Source organism: Chlamydotis macqueenii, chromosome 3 (assembly GCF_036417535.1).
Source record: "Chlamydotis macqueenii isolate bChlMac1 chromosome 3, bChlMac1.mat, whole genome shotgun sequence".
In the NCBI taxonomy this organism is placed as follows: Eukaryota; Metazoa; Chordata; class Aves; order Otidiformes; family Otididae; genus Chlamydotis; species Chlamydotis macqueenii.
This window is the reverse complement of record NC_141558.1, coordinates 95,152,332-95,172,781: the sequence shown is the minus strand read 5'-3', so window position 1 is coordinate 95,172,781 and position 20,450 is coordinate 95,152,332. Positions and strand designations below refer to the sequence as shown.

The 20,450-nt window shown below is 36.9% G+C and overlaps 1 protein-coding gene across 1 annotated transcript in view; it reads left to right on the top strand.

The window, feature by feature from the left end:
* RYR2 (ryanodine receptor 2) overlaps positions 1–20,450 on the top strand; it is a 430,134-nt gene that overhangs the window by 137,451 nt on the left and 272,233 nt on the right. Inside the window, exons 4-5 of the mRNA XM_086745890.1 lie at positions 6,816–6,836; positions 13,372–13,386. Coding sequence (XP_086602016.1) covers positions 6,816–6,836; positions 13,372–13,386 — 36 coding nt within the window. The remainder of the gene's footprint in view (positions 1–6,815; positions 6,837–13,371; positions 13,387–20,450) is intronic.

The window sequence follows — 20,450 nt, the reverse complement described above, 5'->3', positions numbered from 1 at the left end:
GACAGGAATGCAACTGTAGCTGGTGGATTTTTGAATATTCAAATCATCTATCTCCAACTGTGGAACTCTGAATTCATTAATTAAGATAACACAGAGAGCTGGCAGCTTTATCATTTTCTCAGCGTGGAGGGAGAGGGAAAAGTAATTTCATCCCTCATAGAAATGGGAAAAGGTAACACTCCCTGTTTCTTTTAATAAGTGTTCTGTATATTAATGTGTAGGCCCAGTTATCAAGGTACTTGCTTTAAGATAAATAAATAAAATGGCAGTTAAATACACCCTTGACAACTTAAGCTCTCTGATTTACACTACAGTAGCCTAGTTAATAACATATCTGAAAGCTAACAGCAGTTGCTGTAAATGTGATGGGCTGAAAATGTTTTCAGGTTTACTAGCAGAACCCTCACATTTAAGAAGAGTCTGAAGTGAACCAGAAGTCTCTTAATATAATGAACCAGATATCTTCTAATTTCCTAGCACTGACCAGAAAGTTTTCTCTTTTGACAAGTCATAGATACAGTATGGCAAGAATTATTTTTTTTTTAATCATACTTTTGAGCAAAAAGTTCAGACTATAGCTGCTTATTTCTACAGTTTGAACGTTTTCATCAGTCGAAGGGTTGTCTACAGGGGCGAGGTATAACTCACTGAAGTAGCAAAACACTGCATCAATAATTTTCTTCAGAAATTGTTTGGATAAGTCTTTGTCAGATAGTGGTGTGTCATGAAGACAGATAGAGGTGTTAAGCCCAGCAGTGTTAGTTTGTACTTATTGCAAGGTCTGCGCTTCCAAACTTTGAATTTGCGTAATTTAAATGCTTCTTACTGCAAAGAAAGAGAAGACAAAGGAGAGAAAGAAGTGGAGCTCAAAGCATTTCATGCAGTGTGGCCTCTGTATCATGCAGATGGACTTCTTGGCTACCAGTGGAAAACTTTATGAAAAAGATGAGGTAGTTTAGAGGCTTTTTTCACTTAGAAGCCTGACTATTCTCAGCTATTTTAGAGATGCCACACTGCTAATAGGAGAACAGGAAACAAAACGGGAAAAAATGTGCAAAACTTTTGCAGATAAAATAAATACTGTCATTTTCTCCCCAGTGCACCTTATTTAGCATCAGAAGTGATTGTTAGCAGGCCATTTCAAGTAAGGCACAAAAACAATGAGACTTGGCTTTGATCAATAGTGCTTTGATCAAATGTAAGTACTGGAAAAAATCAAGAAGTGCAGGCGTGGAATTTTTGCATTCTGCTTATTGTCAGGGAGAGGCAAGGACAGGAATAAAATAATTATCTTTTAAATCATAGAATTGTGACAAGCAAATATTTCTAGCATAAAGCAATATAAGCTTTTCTTTTGGGTGTGCTGTTATTTGCAATGAGGATGTATGAGGACTTATGTCATAAAAGCAAACATTTTTATTGTCCCAGACGAATTTCCTATTTTCCAGCCTTACCATGACCTTTGGATCTCTAATGTGCTCCAAGTTTTCTTTCCAGGATGGAGGTCAGTAAAAACTGACTTTGTGAGAAAGAGAAATTAATTTATTTCTTCTCTGTTAAGTATTCTGATCTAGGTTGCATATAGAGAAGGAGCTAAAATAATTAGACATGAAAGCAGAGCTCTTGAACAAAGGTCTGCAATGGAAGACAACTCAGGACTGGAGAAGACATATAATCAATTAACTTGTTGAATATTAAATTCAGGAAATCAAGGTTTCTATGAAGATAATTAAGTGTAACAGAAACAAAAATACAATTCTATTTGGAACCTATATAGTTCAATTCTAGTTATTCTCATCTTGCTTATGTCTAGCGGAGAGTTTTAGACTGCGTGTTCTCAGTTTCCTCAACTGATAAATGGAAAAAACATTCTTATTTTTTCAAATAAGGTTTTCTTGCTTCAGTTCAGAAGAATGAGTATAAGCATGGAGGAAGAGATAACATCCACTAGCTGGAATGCATTGCTTCATTGAGATTTCAGGTCACAGTTCCACCTGTGGATCATGGCAATATGTCTCTTGCAGTTTTCATAAATAGTTGTAGAGAATGTGATTAGCAATAGACAGCTAAGATTCTACTATACTGTGTGGAATAAAGTTCCTTAGTTGTTCTTGTTTTTATTTTGTTTTGTTTGTTTTGTTTTGTAAGCTGCTCAAGCAAATGAAAGAAAACAGAGTGCAGGATCCTGAGTTAGGAATGGTAGGCTGTTTTGTGCAGCCTAAAGTAGCTGACTTTCCAGCTTTGTGTGCTGGTAATTAACATTGCTGTATTAGTGGATGTTGAGCATGTGTTCTGTGAGCTTGCTTCATGTCAAGACTTAAAAAGTACGTTTGTGAATGACTTCTCATAATGATGAAAAGATCCTTCTTTATTTCTCTTCATCTAGTTTATGACTCCTTATGATGAGAGAAAAGAAAGGTAACAGAACTACATTCCTGCTGTTTTGACTGGTTTCTTTGTCTGGTTAACGTAGTGCTGGGTATCTGCAGCGCTCAGAAAAGTGTTGTTGGAAAACCAGCCCTCCAGTTTGGATTAAATGCATTTAAAATGAAGACTTGGCTGAAGATATTGGAGCTCTTACGTGCCTCTGAAGAGAAGTCAGCAAATGCAGATCACTGAAAATTCTGGATTAGCACTGCAGGAAATTACTAAATCATGGCTGTATGTTATTTGTGGAGGACTTCTTACTGCAGTTATATGGAATTCTGAGGGAAGTATTAAGACTCTGTAATATACTGTTCTCATCTAGTTCAAGAGTAGAAGTTATTTTCTAATTCAAAATACCACGTTTGATCTTCTGCTTGATTCTTAGAACACGATTTTGCATCCTTGCTTTTTCTCCTTATAGCACAACCTGTATTCCTCAGACATGTAGATGTATGGGTGCCATACCATTTTAGTATCCATAAAGCACTACTTTCTGGTTTGAAGTATCATATTTTCTGCTCATTAAATTAGTTATGTTGATGGCTACTTGCTAACAGTAGGCAGTGAAATAATTCTTTTAAGTTGAAGTTAGCAGCCTTCTTTAAAATTATTAATTATCATAGTATAGGTAGCCCACAATCACTAAGTACATTCTAGAGACATTGTATCCCTCACCCTTTTGGTAACTCTGGTGTTCTTATGGGACGATAATAATTTTCCATGTTTGGACCTGTCAGATGGCAATGAACCCTCTAAATTTTGATACCTCATGTCAGCCAGTGTCATGTTCTTTTCTTCTGGGAAAGTCTTCTCCGTACCCAGATACACATGGAAGGGATATTTGTAAGTAGCGCACTGCATTTGACGGATATATATTTTCAGATGGATTCTGCTTCCTCTACTGGATGAAATATTCTAGATAGTCTTTGGATAAAGAAAAAGAGAAAAATTAGTGTATACCTACCTAACCATTTTCTTTGTCCAAATGATATGATGTAGAGATCAGGAGAGAAGATGAGCCAGAAGAGGAATAGTTATTAAATTCCACCGATTTGGATTTATTGTGACAAGGCAAAATTTACTATGCTTTATAAAATAAATGATAGTACTGGTCTTTCAGACTGTAGTTAACATACTGTATGATTGAAATAGTCAGTTACAGTGAGAGGGGAACGTACAGATGTGACTGCAAATCCTCACCTGCCGTCCTCTCAAACCCCTTCTGAAGTTTAAACCTTCCTAGACCAATTGGAAGATGTATTCCTCCTAACAGATCAAGAGTTCAGTAAAACCTGTGTAATTTACAATAAGAACAGGTAATTCCAAGTCCAAGGAGCATTAAGCACTCCAAAGAGAGAGGTGATAAGATATGCTCTGGTAGAAGGGAAGGATTTGGATGTATACTGAGAAATCCATGGGAAAAGGGGTTCCTGTGGATTTCTAATCTGTGAAGGCAGACAAAAGATGGAGTTGTCTGTGTGAATCATAGAATGGTTAGAGTTGGAAGTGACCATCAAAGGTCATCTAGTCAAACCCCCCTGCAAGGAGCAGGGACATTTTCGACTAGATCAGGTTGCTCAGAGCCTCATCCAACCTGGCCTTGAATGTTTCCAGGGATGGGGCATCCACCACCTCTCTGGGCAACCTGTTCCAGTGTTCTACCACCCTCATTGTAAAAAATTTTTTCCTAATATCTAATCTAAATCTACCTCCCTCTATTTTGAGACCATTACCCTTGTCCTGTCACAACAGGCCCTACTGAAGAGTCTCTCCCCATCTTTCTTGTAGGCCCCCTTGAGGTACTGGAAGGCCGCTATCAGGTCTCCCTGGAGCCTCCTCTTCTCCAGGCCCCAACTCTCTCAGCCTGTCCTCATAGAAGAGGTGCTCCTATGAAGCAGAATCTGTACATAGATGTGCTGTGAAGCATCTGGTTGCTTGTTACATGAATCATAGCTTAGATCTTAGATAAAAGCACTAGGCTGAGATACCAATTGTTTACTTCCCTTTCTGTTTATGGGAGCTTTACATCTATTTTGTCTACATTTGGACAATTACTCTTAGGTATGAGTAATCTTATTTACTTTTAAGTTTACCTAATCTGCATTACTAGGAATTTCCAGGCAAGTAAATATATTATTAGGTCATGTCTTTCATAGGGTAAAAGCTAACAAAATTTTGTCTCCGTACATTGCACAGACAAGTTTTAGAAGTTGGGTTGAAGTGGTCTGTAAGAAATAAATGTCTTCTTGCGACTTCAGTAGCTGGAAAAGCTTGCCCACAGATGGCTAGACAAAAGGGAGCAAAATGGATCTGGGAGGGCTCTGAAGAGGCACACAGCAGAAGATCTATAGAAGAATTCTGCTTTGAGAAGCAGATCTCTTTGAATGCATTCATAATCTTTCCTGTGTGACTATCATGTAGGTGTCAAACTGTAGGGTTTGACAAGTGTACATGCACAGTTCAAGTGGTTTTCCTGATGGACTACTGAATAAAGGTGCCTTTGGTATATGCCAAGCCTGTTGACAGTTCTATTTAAAGATGAGCATACCAGGGCAGATTGAGTATGTACAGTTTATACATACTTGGCAAATACTGCACGTAACTCTTGAAACAAACTGGTGTCCATTAAAATAAAGTAAATGAACAATTTAGCAACTATTAGGCAATTGATTGTACAACCGGTAATGTATGTTGAGCTTTGAGTGGATTCGTTCTGATACCAATTATGTTCGCTTAAGTTTTGGGACAGCGAGAACTTCTCAAAGCAAGACAATAAAGCATGAATCAATAAACCTCTTTCTAGCATTGTTACACGGTCAGATTGCTTGTAATGCTATATTCTCTGTGCATATACAATTTTAACAGAATGAAAGATGTATTAAAAGCAAGGTAATAAATGAAAGATTTGTATGTGAATCTAACTTGGTTATTCCTTACTCCTTTTTTTTTAAGACATCATAGTTGTATAGTTTGCATTTAGTTTTAAATTGTTGCTTGCTTTTCTAACTTATCAACATCTTATTATATCTTTTCATATATTGCATCTATTTTAGAATGCTAGGAGTTTTTTAGGAGGGATTTCTGCAGCTGTGGTTGATAACAAAAGTCATAGTAAAAATTGTAAAAAAAAAAAAAAAGAGGCAAATCACAGAATTTCTGTAATAAATCTAAATGCAATCTAAGTCTCAGAAGAGATGTAGGAATTGTCAAATTAACAAATGCTTTAAATTTTATCATGTTAATGAGTTGACAGTTCAGGTGGTGTTCTGTAACCTTCATGCGCCTAGCAAGACTGAACAATATTGAAAATATAAAACTATTTTAATTGAAATGTATATTAAAAAGTAAGAAAATTTATTTTGAATAAAACTATTTTAATAGATGAGAAGTAAATGCATTACCCTTTATTACAGTAATTTCACAATTCCAGTACCTGGAATCCAGGTACTGCTGATTTTGAAAATTGCTCATGGTTTGCATTAAGCTATCTTAAATTATTGCTAAACTTTAATGTGGCCTCTGCTAACAAAAGGATAATGTGTACCTCCAGTAAAACCAGAGGGCTTGATATGCTGCAGGGTTTTCTGCAGTCTAGAGACAAATCTAGTTCAGATATACTGCTGTCGGTGGTGCCAACTAAGTTTTTATTAGATAGTGCCGTACTAACTTTCTGATACCTGAAGTGTGTTCTAGTAGATATTCTCAGCCCTTTGTGAGACTATAAGATGGTCCAAAGACTTTTTGGAGGGAGTAATTTAAAATCAGTTTCCTTAATGAACCTTGAAACGGTTTTGTTAATACAAACCCTTAAGCTTTCTGAATGATTCTCTCCCCATAGGAAAAACAAATGACATTTTGGTGTGCTGTTCTCTATTATGCAAGATACTCTCTTCTGCTGCAGATTGTAGGGTCAAAGTTTGACAGGTACCCCCTAATTTTACCTTTCATACTTATGGCATTCATTAAAATGGCAAACCTTGAATAGCAGCCACTAAACCTTTCCAAGTGAATAATGTTCACTGATGACAGAGTTTTACTCAAGAGAAAATGGATATATGTTTGGGAAACTGTGTTCTGTATTTTTGACTGGTTGGTACTGAATACAATGTGGAATTAATTCAGCATTGGTATTCATTTTCTGCCTATTCTCTGATATTTAGATGGACATTTTAGCCTTCCAGAATTTGAAGTGCTTCCCATAAAGTAAAGACAAAAAGTGAGGTATTGGCATTTTAAAGAAGACATGCCAGGAGAATAGCTTCTACTCATACGTTTTCTTTCATACTAGATACATTTCCGAAAATGTGAAATGTTAACTTCAAAATAGACTTTGATATGCTCTATTTAAGGATAGAGATGTACTGACTTCTTGCTTTTTCTTTCTACAGCTAGTTGATGTGGAAAAATGGGTATGTGATTCTGTCTTTTATTCACTTGATCCGGAATGTTTCATGTTGCCTCTGAGTCTAACCTGTTTGTTTTGATACCCTGTGTGTTCATGACCCTTCAACTTGCATGGCTCAAATAAAGAGGCAAACACGTGGTTGTACAGGATCTGGTCATTCCTGAATTGTCATGCCAAATTTCATGCTACCACAATGACTTTTCCCTTTTTTAATTTGATTGTGGACTTGTGTGATATGAATGTATTATTTTTGCCTGTCAGTTTTGAGCCTTGCTGTCTAATGTTCTAACTCCATTCTGTAACCCACCCTGTCTTTTCCAGAATAGACACTGTAATCCTAAAGTGCATGATAACAAGATAATTAAAACTGATAAATAGTGTGTGATGCAGTATCTAGCTGCAAATGATAGATATACAAAATATTTAATGATGGAGAACAGCTGCTACAGAATAAAAAAAAATCATTTGTAGATCTTAACAAATAAAATCGAAGCATAGTTCTCTGCCAAATGTGGTGTTAAGGCCTTTCCTAATGTGTCTTTGTATACCATGCATATTTGTTTGGGCATCTGATATAACTCCCCTGTGTGGGACATATTTACGTATGTTTTTCTCCAGTGTAATCTCTAACATCTGCATATGTATGAGTTAGTGGTCATAAAAGTGTGTGTGGAATTGTTTGTTCACATTTAAAGAGGTTAGAAATGTCTCTGACAGCTTGGACCATAATTGGCCTCCTTGATTTCTTAACACTTAAGTTGAGCTGCATATGACCAGAAACAACTTCATTCGTATATGGCCAATAACATAGCTAGAGCACTGGGCTCACTTCATTTTAGCTGGACATTATAGAACTTTAATCTGTGATTATTACACATTTATAGTAAGTAGTCACTCAAGTTACAGCTTGCTTGAGACTCCTGTAGGTAAGTACATGGTTTAATGGCAGCTTAGGCTTTTCAACATCCTTCCTACTCGTGCATTCCCAGCTATCTGTGTCATGTGACACATACACGTAGATGTTTAGAGTATTTATTAATCAAGAGCTGTAGTTAATTATTAAGTATTAATTTTATCAAATTGTATTGGTATGATAGCATTATCCATAATCTGTGAATCTGATATTTGTGACAACCAGCAATTTTTATATGGATTGATTTGGAATGTTTTTAAGCCATGATGGTCAGGTTGTCTTCTCATTTTGTCCACCTTTTTAATTACAAGTGAGAGGGCTTAGTTCTAAATCTTTAGATTCTCTGGTTTTATTCCTATGAGGAATTTTGCAATAAAAATGAAGTTCAGTAGTACACAGACTACTGAATGCATGAAAAATTGTTAGCGAGAAATTTATTGGGTACACTCTGATGTGACTTGTTTTTGACTGAAGTATCCAAATTGTGTGTTCTTGGAAAATATAGTGCTACCCGCATAAATACAAGTAAGAGCTGCTTTTTTTTTTTTTTTTTTTTTTTTTTTTTTTTAAATTCAGAATTTAGTAACATCAAAATCTTATGCTTTGGAAAGGCTACTTCACAGAAATATGTCCTTAAACCATTTTAAAAAGAAATGGTTCCCATAACAGCAGAGCCAAATGTTTTGTTCCGAGTTACATCAGCTAAACACTGTTCCTACTAGAACCAGTTCTGTAATTCAGACAACCTCCTCCTGGTGGTGATGGAGTGGGTGCTGACTTTACTTCAAATATGAAATTATTCTATCTCAGAGGAGCCCCAGTTTGCTCTGTAAGCAGCTTTTAACCCCCTGTATAATTCTGGAGTGTTACCAGAGCTCTTATGGTGGGCTGCAGATGTACATGCTGAATTATTGCAGCAGAAGACCGGGTGTTGCACAGCTGTGTTGTCACTGAGGCCAGACACCTCATTCTAATCTATCTCCTCGTAAGTAGTTTTGGAGTGTAGAACACACAAGATTAATGCAAGTGTGTTCAGTTACGTCTTTGTATCTGCGGACACCTTGGAGCCCAAGCCCAGAGCTCAAGTTAGGTAAGCTTCATGTCAAATTAATGACCAAATTAATAACTGAACCTTGCTGCAAGCAGTTTCGTGTTGTTCAAAGAATAAGCTAAAGTCATCCAGTCCTGAGCTGTTCCAGCCTGTAAAGTGTGCTGATGAAAATTTTGGAAGGAGTTACTCCAGTTCTGGTAATTTTGTTCTAAAATTTTTACTCCACTGTAAGGCATATTCTGGTAATTGAAGGTAGGTAAGAATTAAATGGGCTTAGGCTATTCGTTGAACCTTTGGCTTTTTCCTTTTTACTTTCAGCAAGTGAGGGCTTGTAGGTTTATTTCAATGCGGAATCAAAGAGGTTAAAGACAGTTCACCAAACATAAAAACTAATGGAAGTAAGGCTTACCTTTTCCATCCCATCCCCATTTCACATTTGAAAATGTCTTTTCAACTTTTAATTAAAAACTACCAAAGGGAGGAAAGCTCAGCATTTGATCAGAGGATTTACTAAATTTTAACGGAAAGTTAGAAGCCACTGAATATATCTTATTTACAGAGAAAATAACAGTAGTGAAATAAGCTGAAATTGAATAATGCATAGTGAAAGGAATTCCTTTCAATCTGCCTGTCATTTTTTTCTCTTAATATATTTATGAAATATGGGGAATCATTTTAAATTGCCTCTTGCTGTGAATTAGCAACTATTGGTGTTTGTTTGCAAATTTGAGATTTCAAGGTGGATGTTGTACATTTTAAGGATTTGGTTTTCAAAGGATGTCTGTTCTCATAAAAGCACCTGAAGATCTCTCTTGACTTTCAAAACAACTGCTTAGTGCTGTAACGGAATTCAATGTAAGGAGTGGGGATTTCCTAGGGCATCTATGGCTTCCAAAATGTGACCTCTCTTACACATTTGCCTACACATGCTTTGTGAATTATTTTGGAAAATATGGCATTAAGAGCCATCAAGAATTATTGTATTCAAGACAGATTACTCTGAAGAGCTTTCTATCTGAACGGAAACCAAGTGTATTGGTTTTTAAATTTAGAGTGCAAGGGACAAGGATTTTCATCCTTACACTGGCTGATGGCAAAGCTTTGTGAACTACAATATTGTAGGATTGTCTGCAACTTTTAAACAGGCAGAGGAACCTCTTGTGCTGAAGGGAATGGTAAATAATTTTCTCTTCCCCTCAAATAGTGATTCTGTTAGCTTAGTTTTATGCCACTAGTAAAACTAATTTTCAGTTTCTTTGAAGAAAAGAAACTTGCAGAGTAAGGAAATACACTTTAGACATTTTTCAAAAGAATTGCTTTAATTACAGAGATTTCTAGATTGAGAAGAAGTGAATCAGTTCTGGCTTTGAGGATGGTGTGGACTGGTTAAATGTAACAAGAACAAGTGGATTTTGACTACAAGAAATAAGCTAGAGTTGCTACACAGTTTGGAGTGAGCCACAAAACAAAGCTTCATGAGGACAAATGGTTGTAGTAATATGTCTTCAGTCCAGAATATAGTTGTATAGTCCAGAACTATGTTAGAAGTCCAGTTATTACCTTGATTCTGAATGCTCCGTAGAGAACCTCCAATGGATTCTTTAATTTCAGTGTTTGATACAATATAGGTGTTCTGTACTTAGTTTATAACTGGTCAGCTCTTCAAATATTGAAAGTGTTTTAGGCACTTACAGTGTAGGGTTAGCAAGTTACTTAGGCTCCTAGTTATAGTCAAGACCGAATCAAGCACTTGCAATGTGTAGTTGGTCCCATCCTACAGAAAATGTCAGCTTAATAAATCAGATGGGTCGCACTCTATAAATTACTGTCTCTTCCTTAACTGTAAAGTAAGTCCACACAACTATCTGAAATCTACATAGTGCAATAAATCTCATCCTTCATAACTCTTAAGAGTGATCTTGTTTTTAATAGTGTTTAATACTGCATATTGCATACATCTATATGGCTTATTTGGATGTGTAGAAAGTCACATTTCAAATGTAGACATGACCAAGCTCTACTATCATCAGTGCAGCTCCACTGATGGAGTAGGAGCTTTGTGTATAACTAAAATAACATGTAATCACAATTTGATCTCTTCTTTTACTTTTAGCCGTGTTAGTGTTGAAGTGTACAACAATTATTTGTTGTACTTAGTGCCTGTATCAGTCTGTCTTTTTACCACTTGAACACTTTGGTGTTGGTGTTTGGCAAACAATACCTTTCAAGAGCAATGGATGTGGAAATATATCAAGAAATTTCAAGTTACAGGTTTGTTCTATGCATTTAACTTTCAATTACACATCCTGAATTGCTAACGTTATTCCAGGAACTCATGTGCACTGTCATGCTGAGGCACAGAGATAAAGTATGAAGGAGCAGAAAGTTCTTCCCTTCTTCCTTCTACAGAGGATGAGCTGGAGAAATTTCTTGTGTAACAGTCTGTTGCCTGAAGTGCATAATTTCTGTTGGTTTCCTTCAGGGTGTAGTTTTTGTTGTTGGTGGTGGGTTTTTTTTGTTGTGTTTCCCTCCCGACCCCCCCCCCCGCCCCCCGCCCGAGTGTTGATGTCTTTTGAAGTAGGCACTTTCCTTTCGCTAGGCAGGGATTTGGTGTGAAAGCCTCAGAGAATGTTCTTGCAAAAGAGTGTGACAGTAAGTACCTGGAACCCTGTGCTCCACCCATTTGCTGGTAGCTGGACAGCTGAGGCCGTCACAGTTCATGGCATGTAACTTCTTAGGCTTTGCCTGAATTTTCACAGGGACATTCTCTTCACATTCATAGACAGTTAAGTGTTTGCACATTTAAATGTGCCTTTAAGTGTTTGCCGTGAAGAAAAAACATTTTTACAACAATTAAGTTTCAGAGTATTTCTTCCCCTGGTGGTTTTGAAGCAGTAGGTGGATGTATGTTCAGATTTCCCTCACCCACCATTGTCTTTCAGATTTTTTTAGCTTGAGAGGGACTATTCATGGAACTTTCTGTCTCTAAGAATTTCATCTTCAAAATCAGTAAGGAACAAGAGTAACTCTGAAGAATGTGATATGGCAGATGCAAACAGATGACAATTGTTTCTCTCTGATTTGTTGCAGTTCATTTAATATGTCAATGGAAGACATTGAATCGTTAAATCTGGTCTTCAAAAAAATCCAGTGCAAGAAACTACTGTATCGTTTTAGTAAACAAGGGAAGAGAGAAATATTCACTTTAATTTGAAGTTAGTTTAAGAGGTTACAGTCAAGCAGTTAAAATAAATTATCAAGAAGAGAACCAGAAGGTTTCACAGAAGGGCTGTTGCTTAATGTAGTTGTGATATGGAAGAAGCAGTGGGGTTGCATAGTTCTCAGAGTAAAATTTCACAGATGAATGACAGCTGGAAGAGACTGAGGTCTTCAGATCTAATCTCCTTGATAAACTGACAGCATGATGGCAAATGAAAATCAGTATTGACAAAGATAGGAAAGGTTATATTAGAATTTATCACGTAATTAACTTGTTTCTATGTTAATGAATTTGCATATATGCCCCACTGTAGAGAGCTCAGCAAAGATTTCTGGTTAGTTTTAGGAGCCACACAGTAAAAGCAAACAAAATATTGATGTGAATAATAATGCCAAAATGATCAGACTGTATTTTAAATCCTTGTGTTATGGGGGTAGCGCAAAAGGTGCATGATCTTTAGTTTTGGTCAATTTACTTTCAAATGTCGTAACTACCAAATAGACCCAGAAGACTTTTAAGGAGAGAAGTCTTTGAACATTTTGAGATCATTAGATTATACTTTTTTTTTTAGCTAGAACATCTTGTACATCTTTGAGAACAGATACTCTTGTTTTAAAAGCATGTATGAAATGAAAGAACCCAGTCTTGCTTGGAAACTCTCCAGTTAGATTATCTTTTCATGTGGGATAGAGATTTGCTGCCAAACTTCAGTCCTCAGCTTCAAACTTTGTGATATTAAAACATGAACTGATGAGGTCAAAAGAGGAAAAGGTGGCCATCGGACACTCACAAAGAAAAACAAATCACTACATGTAACATAACATATCACTCTTCTTTTATTCTTGAGCACCTCTGTGAAAATTAACCTAAAAATTTCCATAATGTTCTGACATCAGTCATGTGGCACTGGATTTTTTTTTTTTTAACCACTGCATGAAATGTTAGTAATGTTTTAATTTTCTTAATTTGTTAAGTTACTTAGTTAGAAACTATGTGCAGAGTAAGTTCTTTAATATGATCAAGGATGGCTCCTGCTTCACTTATACTGTGTTTTATCTTTAAGCAATAAGTATTTAATGTGCTGTATTATTTAAAGTAAAAAAAAATCTGAGCAAACTATTGCATAAAAAAATGATGAAGCATTCTGAGCAGCTGTTTTGCTTTCTAGCATGAGCTATAATTATGCTAATTGCAATGATAAATATTCCTTTTAAGCCTGGTTTGCTGTTCTGTGTATCCCACTCACTTTTTCAGGGAAAACAAATCTCATATTTAAGCACCTGAAAGCAAATGTTCATTTCACATTTTCTCTCTTCCCCCCCTTCTCCCCCCCCCACCTTCTCATGGCTCTACAGAAATTTATGATGAAGGTAAGCAAGTTAAACATTTGGCATTATACTTCCTGTGAATTCCTACAATATAATTTAATTCATTCCTTTTTTTTTTTTTTTTTTTTTTTGTAACATCAGCATTGCATTTGCCTTCACTAGAATAGCACACACTGGATTTTGTAAAAATGTGGTTTTAGAAACCACATTGACTGGTTTGGATTGGGGTTCTGGTTTATTTAGATCCTGAAGGACCAAAGGCAGGTACCTTTGTGGAAAGAGGACTCTGGGCTGGCTTCTCTAATTCTCAGTTCATCCTTAGCTTTTCAGTGAGAATGCCAAATCTTGAGACAATAACAAAAGCCACAGTAAAACATTTAGGCATTTTGGGAAGTGGAGACAGCACGCTGTTTCTTCTGTCGCAAGAATGCTGTTGTGATGGTATGGTGTTGCAGTGGGGTGAGTGGGGGGCCCTTGGGCTGGGGGTCACTGCCAGTCACTTACCTCCAGTCAGTAAGCATGTGCAGGTGCTCTGCTTCTCAGTGCCACTTTTTATTTTATTTTATTTTTTTTTTAAATTAAGACTATGACAAGATGCTTATTCAAAATGTTTTGAGGTTTACTAACTGGCGTTTGAATAATTGGCGGTGATTTTAGCCAAGATGTGTTGGTCAACTGTTTTCTACTTTTTCCTTTAATTATCAATGTCTATTCACAATTCATCTTCTAAATGATGTGTTTAGTGATTTTCATCCTCTAAGAGTTTGCTGTTCTGTGGTATGGTCTTACTTCATCGTTACTCTCCAAACAGGACGAATTCTGGCCTAGATAAACAGTGCTATTTTAAGGGCTAGGTTTAATGATGTCAGAGGACTTTTCTTAGCATGACTCCTCTGCTGATCCATCTTTTCTTCCCACTTGACTGTCTGTCTTATTCTTTTCTGTGAGTTTCTTTCTCAAGTGACAAGGATGATTCACATTCCTTGTATCATACAGCAACATAAAAAGCTTACGCACAGTCCTTAACGTGTGAAAAATGCCTCCCTCCTCCACTTATTTAGCTCTAAAATAACCAGAGAGTTTTTTATTAATTCCTTCTTTCTCCTATGTAGTGCAGGAGGAGGAGGAGTATGGGGGAAGTGAAATCTTCACTAGACTAAGGGAGAAATCAATAAATTTTATCCTCTTGGGTATATTTTTTCCAAACTGTTCAAAGTGCTTGAAAGTAGGAGTTTGTAATGGAAGTATTGCCTCAGCCATAAATATAAATGTTTGTTTTATGTAAAAGGCTGGAAACAGATGATCAATATTATTTATTTTTTATTTATTTTCACTGCTGTATCTGCTTTTCATTGATGTGAAGTTTCCTATTGCTGGGAAAGTGACAACATAACGTCATGTAGTGTTAGAAATACTATTAATGAGATACATTTGAAATGTTTCTCATTACACGGCTGTTTATTCCGCCTTCTGACAGGTCAATATTAGCAAAAATGGGATCATTTAGCATGGTGCTGGCACAAATGTTTATCATCATTACCAATGATTCCAATCTTTTTAATATAGATAGTAAAATATCTCAATTTTCTTAACTGAATAAGACATGCTCATGATTTTTGTTGTCCAGTTGATTTATTCAGGTTCAGATTTTTGTGATATTTACGTGTGTTCCCCAGGGCTCAGTCTTGGGGCCAGTCTTGTTTAATATCTTTATCAACAATCTGGATGAGGGGATTGACTGCTCCCTCAGTAAGTTTGCAGATGACACCAAATTGGGTGGGAGTGTCTATCTGCTCAAGGGTAGGAAGGCTCTGCAGAGAGATCTGGACAGGCTGGATTGATGGGCTGAGGTGAACTGTATGAAGTGCAATAAGGCCAAGTACTGGGTCCTGCACTTTCATCACAACAACCCCAGGCAATCCTACAGGCTTGGGGAAGAGTGGCTGGAAAGCTGCCTGACAGAAAAGGACCTGGGGGTGCTGGTAGACAGCTGGCTAACATGAGCCAGCAGTGTGCCAAGGTGGCCAACAGCGTTCTGGCTTGCATCAGGAACAGTGTGGCCAGCAGGAGTAGGGAAGTGATTGTGCCCATGTACTTGGCATTGGTGAGGGCGCACCCCAAATACTATGTTCAGTTTTGGGCCCCTCAGTACAAGAGGGATATTGAGTTGCTGGAGCACATCCAGAGAAGGGCAACAGAGCTGGTGAGGGGTCTGGAGAACAAGTCTTATGAGGAATGGCTGAGGGAACTGGGATTGTTTAGTCTGGAGAAGAGGAGGTTGAGGGGAGACCTCATTGCTCTCCACAACTACCTGAAAGGAGGTTGTAGGGAGGTGGGTGTTGGTCTCTTCTCCCAAGTAACTTGTGATAGGACAAGAGGAAATGGCCTCAAGTTGCACTAGGGGAGGTTTAGGTTGGGTATTAGGAAAAATTTCTTTACTCAAAGAGTGATCAGGCACTGGAACAGGCTGCCAGATGAAGTGGTGGAGTCACCATCCCTGGAGGTGTTCAAAGAATGTGTAGATGTGGCACTCTAGGACATGGTTTAGTAGACATGGTGGTGTTAGGTTGGCAGTTGGACTTGATGATCTTGGAGGTCTTTTCCAACATCAAAGATTCTATGATTCTGAAGCATAATTACACATTGTAATGCAGCTTTTAAAGCAAGGCATCCTTAGGAAACTTATAGTTCAGCTAAACGTTTTTTTTTTTTTCTTTTTTTTTTTTTCTGTTCTTTGACTTAGCACAACAATAAAATAGGAGGTAACTGCTGGGTTTTTTTGTTTCTTTTTTCTTTTTTTTTTGTGACAGTGGCCATCATTATCTAGGAGTAGGTACCAGCATAGACATCACTCATACTAGTTTCCATACCTGAATTTTTGCAGCACTGTTTTTTTAGAGAATTCTGTGAGTAAAAGTTGATTGACTGGATAGTGATTTAAAAGTAAGGTGTGAAGACTAGAATATGTACAGCATATATAATGTCTTGATGGGTTCAGCTTCCTATTTGTTATTCCTTTGAAACATGGTATATAGGCTACAGTAAGAGAACCAAAGAGGTTTTAGGCTGGTTTGAATTTGCACTTTGGTGTTGCTGTTACTTTATATTACCACAAGGCCACATGTAGTGAATTGATTTACTTTGCATCTGTAAATTCTAAGCAACTAAATGCTGTAGGTTTGGTGCCAGCCACTGGAAGTGGCAGCCCAAGAGCACAGTAATTGCAGAAGGGTGTCACTAGCATTTTTTGGTAAAATAATTCAAGGCTTCTGGGCCTGGATGCTGTTACTTTGGAAAGGAAATTCTGTCTTTTTTTTTTTGTGTGTGTGTCAAGATTTTCAAATTAAAAGGATACTTTTATGAGCAAAAAGAACATGCAAAACTCCTTGGCTCACGCTCTATAGCTTTGTTTGTAGTCTTTACTGCTTGCAGCATTTTCAAGTTCTCCAGTGCTGCTGGAGGTGTAATTTCCTAGTGTTGCTGTTCCAAGTGTGAATTGTTTAGTTTTACCTGATTAATCTTGTCTCACGAGCCTTCTAGCTCTGTTTTAGGGTTACTTCACAAGTTCTGCAGTGACTCAGCCTGTTTCCACACATTCTATTTTCACCACTGCTTGGGGTTTTCTGGACTTTTGGCTTGCGTTCATCCCACAAAACTGAAATGCTTGACTTAGAGCCATGGATATATTAAGCTCCCCGTGTAACCACAAGGAGAAGCATAGATATTATCAAAGAGTTGCTCAGATTTTAGGTGGGCTAAATTTAGGTGGGTTAATTACTGTCCAAAGGGCCTTTTCCTCTCCACTGCCTTCTTCAGTTGCCTTAGGCAAAATTAATCTTAGTTTGTGTTTTGTGATCAAGAATTCCTTTAGCTTTTCATAAGCTGTTACTGATCATCCTGGTTTTAACAGAACGAGCCTTCCCATGTTTCCCAGCTGGCTGTTTCCTAGTATTAGAAAGAAGCTCTTGTTAGTCATCTGAAGTTGTGTGTTCAGTGTGAAAAAAAATCAGACAGTGATAATTGTGGGGAGTAAGAGGTCTCATCGAACACTTATCTGTGGTGGTGTCCAATTCTAATCAGCTTGTCAGATTGTACAATCACTGCAGTTTTTAGATAAAAACTGGCTTCCAGTGTCAGGATCGTTCTAGAACAGATTAAAAAATTGCATATTAATAATGAAATGAATAGATGAGTAGTCCTGCATTGCTATGGAAGTGTCATTTTGAGCATCCTTTCCTCTACGGAAATGGTTGTAGCATTGTGCAATTATTTATGTGTAGAACCATAGTGAGATGGTTTTATACTGTGGGACATCCCTCCCTCCTGTTCCTCCCAGCTCCTTTTAGTAGTTTTCCCATTTCTTTCACTTCATTGCTAATTCTGCCATCATGGAGTTTTCCTTCTCCTGAGTGAGGACTCAGAAGTTTTCAAGATCTATGTTATTTCCACATCCTTTCAGTACTTTTCTTTCTGTCTTGCCTATTACTAAATTGGAGCCTTTAATTTGTTTAAATGCAGGAAGTCCTAAAGAATTATATATAAACAAAGCACACGTTCCTCCTTGTGTGCTTACAGTTTTCTTTCTAAGAACCAGTTCAGGTTAAATATTTGTGTTAGCCTGCTGGTTTAAAAACTTTCATCAGCCTCTTGGAAAAAGGTATTGACTCCAGCAGCCTTACATCTCTGGTGGTTTCTGACTGAGAACGGCATAGTCTAGGGCCTAAATACACTTCTACTCAGAATGCATGGTAGTTGATTTGTTGATATTTTTTTTTCAAGCCAATACTTGTGATCAGACCCATGTTTCCTATTGAATTTCACTTTCTAATGGATCAAAACACAATTTCAGATTGTAATGATTGCTCTTGAATGGGAAATTTGACTGCCCAATGTGAGTCCCAGGGAACTTTGAGAAGTTTCCATCACTGGGTGGTACAATTTCCTGTTTGGTGTATTTTTGTAGTGATGGTGGTTTTTAATTTAAAAGGGTTCAAAGCAGGTAACTGTAGGATATCCTTTATTTTATTATATACTTCTACTTATATATTTAAACTAAGACTCTAGATTTGGAGGTTTTTTTTCCCCCCTTATTCTGTAGTTTTCCAACAGTATAAATGTTAGAAATAAACTGTGGAGCTTCATGAAACATAGAACACACTCGTGATAGACAAAATAATGCTTTTTTTTTTTTGTATTTGCAAGTGTTTTTATGGAAGTATAGGTGTCTTCTAACATGCTCTTCTCTCCAACATCTATTTTAAGATGGCTGTCCTTAGTAGAAACAATTAGCTTTTCCCCTCATCCAAATGTGTCACACTGATGATGTTTAAATATGAAAGTCGGCAATGTTTTTATTTTATATCCCAAATTGGTGAGTTTTGAAATCACTGTTTTATTATTATGTGTTGCAGTTTTAAGCCGGTGTTATCATTTTAAGTCTGTGACAATAGTGGATTCAGTAAGCATTGATTTCCCAATTGGCTTTGGCAATAAAGTGTTAACTTAGGCTTTATTTCAGAGGCTTGATACATTTTAATGAAGTGTAAGTACTCAGCACTTTAAAGGACATTATTTTACTCCAGTGTACATATGAAATAGCCACTAAAGGTTATATTAAAAACTTTTAACATTATCTTGCAGTATTTGCCTTGGTAAACTTTTGCAAAGAAAAACAGGGAGCACGTTGCTTCTTTTATTATACTGCTGCTCTCACATGTTAAAAACTTTCAGTGCCATGAAAATAGTTATGTGACTTTATTTTACTTTTATAAAACCCATTCAGAGCGCTACTGAGTGCTCCCAAGTTCTGTCTATGACTGGGGCACAGAGGAAATACCAGACTAGACAGCTGGTTGCTGCGTTTAGATTGTAATTTACCATTACTGTAAATGATATGGATTGCATTTTTGAAGGATTTACTAGTTATGTCTTGTAGTTTACTGTTTTAAGTGATATTTTTTTTTTATATTTTTTTAAGCAAAAAACCCCCTCTACTTCCTTACAATCTAGTCTTTATACTGTCGTTTTCCCTATAGCATGTGCCGCTAATTCCATCCTGCTGTTATGGGTTAATCATGGAATCATGCAGGAGTAACCATTACATCATTCATAAAACCCCACTCTCTCATCTTGTATGATTTTCTATACAATGTGCCTCAGTTCCTGTGTTCTTGTGACACTCAGTATTTTTAAACTGCTTTCATGACTGGCTAGAACTGTCTGAATAGCCACGTGCTAAATGCAGTTGCTGTCAGGCTTTTTCAAGCGTTAGATTTCTAAATAATGACAATGTTACGAAAGCTTTGTCTGTACACACAGAAAACACTCAAATAACTATCCTGTTTAATTACACGCTTTCACATGTTTGTCTTTCCTTGATACCTCCCTGGAGCTCATAGTTTTTTGCCTTTTTGTGTGTTTGGAGATTACATAGACCTGTGATGAAAAGTCAGCAAAGAAACATTGGCATTTGCTTGCAGTAGAGTACTCATTGGTCTAAGAAATCTTTTCTCTAGTATAAAATAACAGAGATATCCTTTCAAAAAGGATGGAAAGGTAATGGCTATTTGACTCAAAATCTCCTTGGATGCTACAGGTTATTCACGAGTCTTTAAAAATTCTTACCTTAAATAAAGTTGCCAGAAGCCCAAATGGTTCCAAAACACTTGTTCAAGGTCACCATGATTAATTTCCTGCAGCTTCTCGCGTATGGCCACAAGTGTAGCAATGCAACCTTGGGCACAGTGGTGCAAGTGCTATTGTGTGAATTAACATCCATGAAGTGTGTATATACAAAATTGTACATATATAAAGAGCTCGGGCAATGCAACATTGGTATTTGGAGTAAAATATATAAGTTTTTGTTCAAACTAGTGATAAATATTTAATGTTATGCTACTTCCATCATTTGTGCCTTTTACTAGATAGTTTGTCGTTGTAATTTTTAAGTTCTTTTTGGCATTTTAATCCTATTTCTATTAGGAAAACAAGGAAAATAAATATTTCCAGTTTTAACTTATTTTCCTTTTTTATTTTTGTTTCAGGATAACAGTCTTTACATCAAATTAAGAAGCTCAGATCTTAGTAGTCTGTTCTCATAACCTGAT